Source organism: Pezoporus wallicus, unplaced genomic scaffold, assembly GCF_028554395.1.
Source record: "Pezoporus wallicus isolate ANWC-B61680 ecotype Strahan unplaced genomic scaffold, APGP_CSIRO_Pwel_v1 contig_2871, whole genome shotgun sequence".
Taxonomy (NCBI): Eukaryota; Metazoa; Chordata; class Aves; order Psittaciformes; family Psittacidae; genus Pezoporus; species Pezoporus wallicus.
Genome location: NW_026640775.1, coordinates 6,026,048 through 6,038,060, shown reverse-complemented (window position 1 = coordinate 6,038,060; position 12,013 = coordinate 6,026,048). Strand labels below are relative to the sequence as shown.

At 45.4% G+C, this 12,013-nt stretch overlaps 1 protein-coding gene across 3 annotated transcripts; it reads left to right on the top strand.

The window, feature by feature from the left end:
* The first annotated feature begins 1,608 nt into the window (after window positions 1-1,608).
* LOC130605270 (protein mono-ADP-ribosyltransferase PARP12-like) lies at window positions 1,609-11,614 on the top strand. 3 transcript variants are annotated; one of them, XM_057420623.1, is made up of 10 exons: window positions 1,609-1,854; window positions 2,066-2,180; window positions 2,519-2,644; window positions 4,886-5,021; window positions 5,491-5,611; window positions 6,644-6,734; window positions 7,953-8,028; window positions 8,756-8,886; window positions 10,693-10,844; window positions 11,281-11,614. In XM_057420623.1, the coding sequence occupies exons 4-10, from the start codon at window positions 4,962-4,964 to the stop codon at window positions 11,559-11,561; spliced, it is 912 nt and encodes a 303-aa protein (XP_057276606.1). In that variant the 5' UTR covers window positions 1,609-1,854; window positions 2,066-2,180; window positions 2,519-2,644; window positions 4,886-4,961; the 3' UTR covers window positions 11,562-11,614. The 3 variants fall into 3 exon arrangements, with proteins under 3 accessions (XP_057276606.1, XP_057276604.1, XP_057276605.1); XM_057420621.1 differs by having other exon boundaries at window positions 1,609-2,180; XM_057420622.1 differs by having other exon boundaries at window positions 1,609-2,194; window positions 2,534-2,644.
* The last annotated feature ends 399 nt before the right edge of the window (window positions 11,615-12,013 follow it).

Here is a 12,013-nt window from a genome sequence, read left to right as displayed (position 1 = left end):
ATTCACCATCAAGATTTGGAACTAAATAAGTTGAGGTTGGGTTTTTTTTTTTGTTTTTGTTTTGGTTTGGTTTGGATTTTTGTTCTGGTTTTGTCTGGGTTTTTTTCAAAGCAATTGAGAATAATTTTTCTTGTTATGACTGCTTCCTGTTCCTTTGCTGAGTTAAGCTGGGATAGCAGCACTGTGGTTGCAGGGCTTGTTGCTCATTTCTCCCCTCCCCTCCTGCAGTTGAATTTAGAAGCTGCTAGATGTTGTCCAACAGGAAATCCAGTCTTACTGGGAAAACCATCACAACCTACAGCTTTAAATGATAATGTGGTTTCAAAAGAGAGATGGAAATGTTTTCAGGCTCCCAGACATGGGTTGCTTCCCCCTTGCACTGGACTTTGCTGAAGCTGGAGCCCCTGGCACACCTTCCCACAGCATCACAATGACCAGGCTCTGCTGTGGGTGGCTGGGGAACCAACCTGCAAAAGACCAACCTGCAAATGACCAGGTGAGCCCCATCACCCAAACATAGACTGAGTCCACCCCCTTAGGTACGGCTGGGGGGATATTCCACATCTTGAGATAGAAGCATGAGGTGCTATTAGCCTGGTCCTGTGCTGCAGGACCCCTGAGAGCACAGTGTGCCCACACTGTAGCATCAGTACTCATACGCATCAAACCTTGGAGCAGTCCAAAATTGCAACAGAGCTTCTGTGTGTCTGCAGATAAACACATGGAAAGGGTGAAGCAGGGAAGCATCCCTTTTCTTGTCCATTTCCTCCAAAGAGGAAAAGGAAATAAGAATTGAAATTCCTGAGAGGAGAAATAAGTAATCCTGCCCATCGGACAATGGTTATTTTATACATGATAAATCATCTGATGTATGCAAAGAAACAACACTAGGGTGCCTCTGCTGACTATGCAGGAATATAATCTTGCAGGGCTATGTGTAGGATGTCTGCTCTAACATCTGTCAGGTACTGGAAATGCAGACAGATGTAGTACCACAGTTAGAAATCAGAGGTTCAGCAGCTCTGCAGGTGACATTGCAGTTGAAAGTGACAAAACTAAAACGCACGGTGCTCAGGAATTATCAGTTCACAGTGAGCTCGTATCCAGTTTGCAGCAAGCTGTGTGTGTTTAGAGAGGATGGTGTGCTGCTGCCAGAAAAGCCATGTAAACATTTTCTACCAAGCCAGAATGTTTTTCCTAGAGCTGGTATCTCATGCCTGCTGAAGCTCTTGGCTTCAGTTCAGGAGACTATTTTACTACAGAATTCACATATGCTAAAGTAAACCTGTGGGACTTGATCCTATAAATCTCATCAGTCAAAGGGAAGCATAAAAGGTTGTGCAATTTTGTAGCTGAGAGCCAGAAACTATATGGGAGGTCAAAAGCCAGTCAAGAAAGGCCAGATGGGGAAGAAACAAAGTTCAACTTCTTAATCGCATTTGTGGCTTTTTTTGTTTGTTTGGGTTTTTTTTGGGGGGGGCTGGGGGGTGGGTTTTAATATTGTGTCTATAAAATGCACTCAGAGTGCAGCCTTTCCAGAAACTAAAATAGAGATATATGTGTTTCAGCCACCACTGATCTGGTCTGACCTGATCACTGACTGATCATCAGGAAATAAAAATGTTCTGGGCAGTTCAGCTGAATATAGGTTGTGTAACCAAGGGAGAATAAATAACTTGCATCTGAGCAAGTTTACGTAGTTAGTACTCCTTGACCTGTTGTTAAGCTTTATGCTTCACAGCTTTCCTGGGTAACAGTCAACTTTTTAGACTGAAAGGCTGGAGGTCAAACTGATAAGCTAACATTTCTCTGATTTCCGTGCAGGAAGAACAGGGCAGAGGCTCAGCCTTCAAGGTAAAGAAATACAAATACTAGGGATGGTACAGAGCTCTGTGGGGGCTGACAGCCTGCCCTGCTGGGCTCTCTGCTTGCTCTGCACTGGTTTGGGTTGCTCCATGCTGTGCTGCATATTTCAGCACCCCCAGACAGTGAGATAACCAACAGGGAGAGTATGTAAAGAGATGCACCCACGTTCTGCATTGAAATTTGGGGTTCGCATTGAAAGGTAACTCCAGCTTTTGGCTGTCAAAGAATGATCTTCAGCAGAAGCTGCTCCCAGCAGGAATCTTGAAAGGAGATGGTCCTGAATATCCCCAGCCACTGGAAGGAATTGGCTCAAGGTAGGTCCTGGTGTGTGACGTCAGGAACCAAACAGGGGTAAACTATGTCATTTCACAGGGATAAGCTAGGCTGGTTTGTAGGGATGTTGATTTTACTAATGCACCTGTCAAAAACATCAGCTGTGCCTGGGCAGTCTGCTCATGCCTGGCAGATGTGCATGCATGTGGCGCAATAACCGGAAGCATTACTCAGCTCCCTTTCCTGAAGGTCAGTGGCTAGTGCAGAGGCATCCGTGACGTCCTGCAGAGAGACGCCGAGAGAGACAGCGAGGTACAGACACATGCAGTTGGGAGTTCACGGGAAGCTCTTGCAGACCAGTTGTATTTTATTTCTGAAGGTCAGATTGCACCAGGGGGACTTTTCACGTGTGGTGCAAAGGTTCAGAGGCTCTTCTGACTGGTGAGCTCATGGCTGATGCCTTTGGCTCCCAGGGTGGTGACTGAGCAGCTTGGCAAGTGGGACTGTGAGTAGGGGAGCTGGGGAGGCAGCGTGTGTCGGGCTTTCCTGGGGTACCGCTGTACTGGGAGGGAAGGGGGAAGAAAAAAGTTGTGGATTCCATTATTTGTGGGCTTGGCTTTAATGCCTTCTAGAAGGATACCTGCTTGCAGTCAGTCATACCGTAGGCTGTGTTTGTATCTTCATTAATTCGTCCTTTCTTCTACATAAGGGAGAAACATACACGAGAAAATGTGGCATGAAGTTGCTTTTTATATATTGGGCCATTCTCCCAAGTAACAAGTGATAGGACAAGAGGCAATAGCCTCAAGCTGCACCAGGGGAGTTTAGATGGGATATTAGGAAAAATTAATTCACAGAGAGGGTGTTCAGGCATTAGAACAGGCTGCCCAGGGCAGTGGTGGAATCACTGTCCCTGGAAGTGTTCAAAATCTGTGTAGATGAGGCCTTCAGTGACATGGTTTAGTGGTGGGCTTGGCAGTCCTGGGGTAATGATTGGACTTAATGATCTTAGAGGTCTTTTCCAACCTGGCTGATTCTATGATTATGTGATTCTGCAGAAGGTGAAGGACCACTCCCTGCCTTGCTAGAGAAATATTTCTATCTATCTGCTTTATGAAGTGTTTTAATTCTGTTTCTTTCTAGTTGGGGTTAGTTGGTGTGTGGAAAATCCCTGCAAGGAACAGAAACCGAACAAGTGAAAGTGAAAGTAGGACACAGAAAGACATTTTTGAAAGTTGATGTCAGGGCAAACTGGGAGCCCTGCGTCTTGGCAGGGGAGCTGGCAGGAGTCTATGGAATAGGGAGAGAGGGAACGGGGTGGGGGAAGCAGTGCAGAAAAGCTGCCTGGAGACCTTAGCCCACCCCACTCCTGTGCTCTCCTTTCCATTTCACCTCCACTCCTGTCAAATCTCACCCTTCAAATCCACAAACTTCAAATTCTTGTGCTGTGGCAGCAGCAGCACACTGCTATGCAGAAGGGAGTAAAAGGACAGCCACATCCAAAAAAGTCTCTGAGGAGTGCTGGATCTCCTGAGCCTCCTGCAATGGGATTTGAGAGAAAATGCATTGGGAGCATTTTTTTAGGAACAGGCCTGGCGGGTGTTACTGCGTACAAAGAGCAACCATGGTCTGAAGACAGTGCTGGAGCAAGCAAAGCAAGCAAAGGCTTCCTTGCAATTTGTTCGGGCAGTCCAGGGCTGCCAAGCCTTTGTGGACCTTAGTACTGCAACCAGCTCTGTAAAGCGCCTCCTGTAATGATTCATCTGACTGGCTTGCACTGAATACCTGTGACCCCTGCCAAAGAATGAAGGGTGTACTAGAGCAGGATAAATGATCATTTAGTTTCAGTTTGAATACTGTGCTCAAATTCTTCAGGCAGCTCTAAGTGGCTCAGCCACAGACATTTGCAAACTCCATGGCATGCAGGTGGGAGCTCTCATTTGTGTGTATATGCTCCTCAATAGAGGAATGTTGTAGGAGCAGAGAAATGATGAGATGCCTAGAAAAATGTTGTCTAGGTCCAAACTTGGACATTCAAAGGAGACTTGAGCCCATCAGAAAGCAAAGTAAAACCCTCTGAATTTGAATTATTGGTGGCTACCTGTCTCAGCTTCTTTTCTTTGTAGGTGCTGTGTCTCCAGGGCAGAAGACAACTGGTGGTGCCTTTGAGAATGCTCCCCTGCTAATGGTCTCAGCTGTGTCCTGCAGCGTGTCTGTTTAGCTGGCTGTCCAGCACCTCTTGGTCTCTTCTCACTGAGACCACTCCTGCAGCCCACACTGCCAGCACTTGGGCACACTGTACCTATGAGTGGCTGCTTTGCTTCCCTGAACATTAAAGGATGTTATCAGTGCCTTCTGAAGGCACTCTGACTTCTGCAGCTGATCACACACTGCCTAGAAGCTAAATCTTACCCCTTAGCCAGGTGGCACCATCGGCCTTCATGTAATGAGCTGAGTTTATTGTGTCAAGTTGTATTTTCTTCCAATGTGTATTTTAGAAAGATGTATTTTAGAGAAAAACAGTGACTCAGGTCCAAGCCACAGAAGTCAGGGTAATTTCTGTGCTGCTTACCATGCCCCATAAATGTACAAACTTCACGTCCTTGGTTCTGGGCCAAATCTGCGCTTCCTAGCTGGAAGGGTCTCCTGAGAAGTGACTAGACTTCGATCAGATCAGGGATAACAAATAGTTCGACAGCTTTGGAAAAGACCCGTATTTTAATCTGGGTTTCTCTTCTGATGCTAGGGCCAAGCAAGCAGCCAGGCAACGATCAGCTGTTCTGAGCCTGTGGGGTCTTCTGGCTCATCCATCTGCTCCCAAAATGGAGTATGCCTGGTACTGGCTCGATAATTCTGGGAAGTGGATTGAATATGGGAAAAAGGTGAGATCCATCTCCTGTTGATGACAAAAATCTCTTGTTAAGCCATCCTTAGAGAGTTATTTGGGGCACATTGCTCTGCCGCTGGTGTTCCACACATGCCGCTGGGTGCCCTTGCATTGCTGCTCTGTGCACTGGTGGATTTGCCTTATTAATTGTCCCACAAAGCAGTACTGCTATTCTGTGAAAGCTTTCAAAGGACTGGCTTTGAAAGTGGGTGTGTTTTGAGAGATGACAGACATCTTTTAGCTGAAGATGACCATGCAGGCTGAAGGCTGCTTTGTTGGTGGTGTTACAAGCAGCAGATCTCTGTGGGGTACCCATCTGTCACTGAAGAACAAGATGTGTGAAGCCTTAGAGGCTTAGTTCAAAATGGCATTCTGTGACAAAGGCTGGGGAAACACTGTTATTTGTGTCACCTAAATGAAAGGCTGGTTTCTAACAGGTATAATTTCTTTGTTTTTTTCTATAGCATCCAGATCACTGCTGTGCCACGGTAACATCTGAAGTTCTAGAGAGGGAATTCCAAGATGACCAGGAAGGCTTTGTGTTATTCAAGGCTGGTTCTCAAGCATATATATTAAACTTTAATGGTAAAGTATCTCCTTGTTTTAAGTTCGTTACACAGTGTAATTGTCTCTAAGGTAGCCTTCTTCATGCAGAGGATTCATCTGCATGTCTGGGTTTCTTTGAACAGGTCTTTTTCCTCCTGTAAGTTTTCTCCAAGCAGAACTTGACCAGTATGTACATCTCTGCAATTTTGAAATGCTCAAGCTTCTAAACTTGTGCATCTGTAGTCAGAAAAGCATGTCTGACAATATCATGTTTTCAGAAGAAGAGCTGAGAGTAAACACTTTGTGATGTCTGACTTAGCATCTGGGTTTATACAACTAAAGAGGAGAAATGAGAAAAGGCAAAAAAAAAATAATGCACCGAAAAGTCAAATGGTAAAGAAGTCAGCCTATGGTAGATGTCTTGCAAGCTAGTCAGAGAGAGCACGCAGTGCAGCAAAGGAAAATTTAGGGCTGGTTGCACAGAGAGTGAAAAAGGAAAATAAAAAATGCTTTTCTGTTTCTCATTTATTCACCCATCTTAAAATCCCTGTTAGCTTTCCAAGCTTTAAATCTGTTTCCTGGCATGAGTGGAGTGGTGTTTAAAGGAGGAAACAATGGATAATTAGCCATGTCACACAGCATGCGCTCTGTGGTATTGTTACAGGACCAAGAAGAGAGGACAGACTTTCCTCTTAGCACCAGTAACAATCCCGCACTGCCAGGACAGCTAGATTTATGGCTTCCACCCTACTGAAAGCTCTTTGTTGCTGTAGGCCTGACATCAGATGTAGTTTTCTCTGTCCAACAGCCTGGATGTGAATGGGTGTGCAGGTGCAGCTGGTGGTTGGGTGCTTTTGAGCTTCATGACCTGTGTTAGCAGGTGCTGACCTTGCTGGGCTCCAAGCAGAAGCAGCACAAATGGGAATGGTTTCAAAGCGTGGAGTGGGGTGTCTGTGGTACAGAGCACTGTGATGTGATATTCAGGGCTACCTCCTTTTCTCTAAACACTTCAGAGTATGTGTCCCTGGACAAAGGTATCTAATTATTGAGTCATTGTGGTTTTTTTTCAAGGCATGGTCCAAATAAACTTGCACTATAAAACTAAAAGGAAAGTTGCCCGACGGCCAAGATTTCTGCCTTCTCAAGATGGACAAGACGGAAGGTAATATACATTCGTTATTATTTAATAATGCTTCTAGGTGACAGCACCTTCCTGTTGAGAAGTTCCTCCTACCTGCATAAAATTCAATTTTAGACTTCTTAATTTGTAAATACCTTTTGCAGACGCTTTTCAATGGCGAATTCTGCAGTCACAGTACTTGTAAATTATGAAACCCTTCCATGAAGCTTGCTGGAGGAATGTTTGGTGGCAGTCTCTGGCAGCTGTAAGAGACCCCTTGAGTAGGTTTATTCTCTCTGTGAGTGCAAGGCCAGGACACATAGGGCTGACACAACTGTGCTAGGAATTTTTATTCCTTGATTTATGCTCTGACAATACTGAATAAACTGTGCACAGTGTAGGAACAAGGGACTGCCAGTCCTGAGAACTATGGAGCAGACAGATGCTATCTATCCCCTGCAAAGCTGAGGGTAAAATAAAAATGCAGAAGTAAATCCTTCTAATGAAGTGAACTGGATGCACTTATTTGGGATACCTTATCTTATGGCTGTTTTTAAAGAAAGTTGACAGGATTTGAGCATGTCTGGTGTAGAACTTAATTGTGCTACTGCTTTATTCTAAAAAGAGCCATCTTTGCATTAGAAACTCACCAGCAGGCAGTGAACATGAAGCCAGGGGTTCAATTTAAAGGTTACTTCAGCCAAGGGTGGTTGATTCAAAAAGAAAACAAACTGCAGCTCCTGAATGGATTCTAATGCTCCTATTGCCTGGGTTAAAACATGCATGTGCAAAGGAGGGCGTTAGTGCTGGAAGTTGTTAAGCAATGACTGGTGCAGTAGTCCCTGCAGGGCACAACTATCCACAGCAGTCTCCTGACATGCTTGGTCCTGGGGACAGGTCTGGCCAGTGACTGAGAGCTGAGTGGCTGCATGGAGGGAGAGGGCGTATGCTTCCGTTTCCCGGCAGAGGTTCAAGCAGCACATGTCAGGTCTAGCTGGAGCAGTTGTATAAACCACCTGGCTAGAGGCATGCTACTTCTCATTTGAAGCTCTCCTACCTGCCAAGAGATGCATTAGTGCCAGTAGGATGTGTGTGGAAAACTGGACTTGAGAAAGGCATGATGGTTATGTGGAAAGTAAAACAAAAATGAAAAGTCTGGGGATATGCTAGGGCTGATATACAGCCAGCAGCTGCATCCTTTGGAAGGGGGATTTGGTTAGGAGTATAGTGGACTGACTTGCTCCTTTTTCTTTTCTGCAGCTCAAACATGACTCTATCCCATTTTGTTTGTCCTCCAGAATGGGACCAATCTGCACTGCCCGATATTGGGTTCAAGGTAGGTCTTTCCAGCTCCTCAATTTGTAGGGCAAACTAGATCCTGTACTCATTTTTCTGAGAACGTGACCCAAGGCGATTGAGATGTTCCCAACTATTAAACAGATCTTATAAAACAAGTAACTATGAGGTGAAACAAGGCTGACAGTTTCACATTCAGAATAGAGCCATGTCTCCTGGGAGGCTCTCTGAGACGCCCAACACATACCACACAGGATAAGAAAGGCCCTTTTGGCCCTTACTGATCTTGTCCTTTGCACTCTCTGAAGGCACCTGATCCTCTGATAAACTGCATCTTAAGGGGGTATTGAAGTATTTCCTCCATTGATTTGAAGCAAAATGTCATTTGGTGTAGTAAAAACTATGGCTTAGCCCTATAGGGAAGGAGCTAGGGTGTCAAGGTGAAACTGATACTCTTTTCCAGCCTGAACATTGCTGTGCACTTCACCTTTAGGTTACTCTGAAGTAAAAATAATGTAGACATGGAGGTATGTCCACCACAGGAAGCTCATGTGGGATTGCATTCATTTCCCTCAGTTAGTGCCTGTGCTTCCACATGGGGAGTGAAGGTGAAGGTGGGGAGAGGAAGGTTAACTGGAAAGACAGAAGCAGCTTGGGATTTTAATGATAGGGCTTTTTGTCTCACTTGAGGAGGTTCATGAGTCCTTTGGAAGGACTAGTTGTTACTGTCAATAGTTCCTTATTTTTGGTGTTTTTAAAATTTTTAGCTGATAGAGGTCAGCTGCACTTCCCTTGAATACAGTAAAATTAAGAACCTGTTTGAGAAGACAATGAAGGATTCCTTTATCCACAGACTGCAGAGGATCCAGAACCCAGCGCTTTGGCAAGTTTTTCAGTGGTTTGTATCTATTCTATTTCATTATCCTTATGGTAGCAGAAGACTGGTATTTCCTGATCTGTTGTCCTCCATAATCTGCGTTAGGCATTGCCAAATCCAGCAGCCCAGCAGAGGTGAGACTGCCACGTATCTGTCTGCCAGGTCCAGCTAGAAGTGAGACTTAGCACGTTCCCAGTAGGTGCAAACACACATACACACAAAACATGAACATGCACACAGCTGGCCACAAAACCTAACACAGACAGCATGGCGCTTATTCAATCATAAATAGCACCAATGGTCTCATCCTGTCCCCTTCCTCTGGCCAATTGGGATGAAAGCCTGTTACTGGAACATACATACATGCATGCATCCCTGACATCCATCCCATCCTAGGAACTGGTCTTAGACACTCACCCTACTCATGTGCTGGCCCCTGGGTCCTCTTGTCTTCAGTTATGTTCTGCATAGACACGCACCCGTATGCAAATGGAACTCTGTGGACTTACGGTGTCTACAGTGGTTGGTCTGGACCCCCTGGTCCCTTTGGTAAGCAAGCTCAGACCTTCTGGTCTCTCCAGCATCTTATGACTGCTCCAAAAGCTGGCTTCCAGGCCAGTGACCCTCCTCTCTGTCTGTCCAGCCTTATGTTGGCTAGTGATCACACACTGACACTCACACCCTCGCTTGCTGCAGGTGCTGGCACTGTAGGCATATGGTCTTGTGACCCAAGGCCCTACTCCAGTTGCTGCACCCAGACCCCCATACATGCACATGTGCACAGACTGAAGAGTCCATCACCCAGGTAAGAGTTAGAAATGAAGTTTAATGAGAAGATAGGGTAGACTGCATGGATCAGGCACAGGGCATAGCCAAACAAGCCTACTGACTACACAGTTGCCTGTTTTTACACAACCAGCTCTTTGTACCCCCTTATCCACCTATTTTCCCATGTTTGTTCCTCCTCAGACCATCTTGGTCCCTCCCTTCTCCCACCTACAGTTTCTCTGTTAAACATGCCATTATAAGTCCGGTGCAATCCTCAAATACTCTTTCCCTCTGTCCCATAACAAGCCTCACACTCTCATAGGCAGTACTCTCCTCATGTCTGTGAGCTGCTTTGCACCCTTTCCACAGCTCACAGTGCTGAGTGTCTCCGTGGTCCCTGGGGCAGCCCTGGGAGTTACTGGTGCTCCTCTTTTTATTGATCAGTTTTTTTTGGGTTGTTTCTGTTCTTTTGTGTGTGTAGAAATGAGCCTTTTATCATGTAACCTAGCATGGGGGGGGGGATGTGGAGGGGTGTCTCCTTAGTAGTGTTATTAAAAAACAAAGTTATTTTCCTTCACCATTTCTGAGCTGTGAAAATTCAGATTTATTCTTTTTCTGTTAGCCTCTTTCACATAGGAGTTTGGCTGGGTTTTGGTTTTGTTTTTTTTTTGAAGGACTTTTTATGTGATAAAGATAGTGGTAAATATTATACAATCTTCACTGTGGCGTCATACAGCACAGTTTTATAATCATATTTATGCATTCAGGATTTATATAACCTGGGAACTGACCAGTTCAGTCAGGAGATGTCTGTCTCTTTACGCTCTCATGTGGTATGAAACTGTGGGTGACACAGTCCATAACGATGCTGAGAACATTTTGTTTTGCTAGAAGGAGCCAGCTATGCAGCAGGATACCAACAGAGTGCAAAGCAGGCAGTAACCCCACTGAGAGTGCTTTATGTCACTGTTCCTCCGTGATCCCAAAGTGGGAGGAGTTTTGTTGGGAAATTGTCCTCATTTGAACCAGGGTAACACATCATTCTTTTTTTGTCCCTAGGCAAAAGGAGCAGATGAAGAAGCTCAGCAAATTGGAGTGTGTGGATGAGCGGCTCCTGTTCCATGGGACAAGTCTGTCCCACATGCCTGCCATCTGTGAGCAGAACTTCGACTGGAGGGTGTGTGGGACTCACGGGACAATGTATGGGAAAGGTACGAGTGTGGAAGTGTTAGGTTCAGGGGCTGTAGCAGCACAGGCTGCAGACCCCAGCCAGGTTAGTGGGTGTGAGGTGACTGAGTGTCCCTGACTCCTGCTCTTCTGCTATTAGGGCAGTCTCACCTGCATGCATCTGCATTGCTGCAGGCAGCATCCACATCAATCCCGGTTTGGGAGGTGCTAAAACCAGCCATCTTTGCCTCAGGTACCTGCTCTTCAGCAAAGCTCTTGCACAGGTGGAACTGGGATGTTGGTAGCAAAATGTGTCTGGAGATAGTCAATGCTTTAAAATAAGCTGATGTGGGACCACCTGGCAATGATGTGTATAGAGCTACCTGGGGTTGTTGAATTGCTGGCTGCCGAAGTGCGGATAGCAGATGTTTGTTCCTCGGTTCACATACTGTCTTTCCTGTGTCTTTTTCTGGTCCTTAGGAAGCTACTTTGCCAGAGATGCCAGCTATTCTCACAAGTTCTGTTCCTCTCAAAGTGGTTGCTACAGCATGTTTGTAGCTAATGTTCTTGTGGGAGATTTTGTTCAGGGAAAACCCGAACACCTTCGCCCTCCACTCAGAGACAGCAATTCAAACAGACTTTATGACAGCTGCGTGGATGACCCAACAGACCCTTCTATCTTTGTCATCTTTGAGAAGCACCAGATTTACCCTGCCTATATCTTGGAGTACAGGAGCAATACCCACTGTAGGATCCTGTAATGAATGCTGGATTCTCCTTTGAATTTACACTGAAGAAATTACACTTTAATACATCTTTTTTTTTTTTTTTTTTTTTTAATGCTATTCAATTTTAGTAGTAGCTTTAGAACATATTGTAATGCAGCAAACCAATATCAGTCCCTTGAAGGATTTCGGGGCATATTTTTTTTGGAAGCAGAAAGTGCTGAACTTTCAAGGGAACTGGAGCACCTCCTGTATGAAGATAGGCTGAGAAAGTTGGGGCTGTTCAGCCTGGAGAAGAGAAGGCTGCATGGAGACCTCATAGCAGCCTTCCAGTATCTGAAGGGGGCCTATAAGGATGCTGGGGAGGGACTCTTCATTAGGGATAGTAGTGACAGGACAAGGGGTAATGGGTTAAAAATTAAACAGGGGAAGTTTAGATTGGATATAAGGAAGAAATTCTTTACTGTAAGGGAGGTGAGGCACTGGAA

Excerpts from the sequence above, each read along its gene's own strand:
- LOC130605270 (XM_057420623.1), top strand. The coding sequence starts at position 4,962 with ATGGAGTATGCCTGGTACTGGCTCGATAATTCTGGGAAGTGGATTGAA. Across the intron at positions 6,735-7,952 it reads CAAGATGGACAAGACGGAAG|CTCAAACATGACTCTATCCC; the intron begins GTAATATACATT and ends TCTTTTCTGCAG. Across the intron at positions 10,845-11,280 it reads CGGGACAATGTATGGGAAAG|GAAGCTACTTTGCCAGAGAT; the intron begins GTACGAGTGTGG and ends TCTGGTCCTTAG.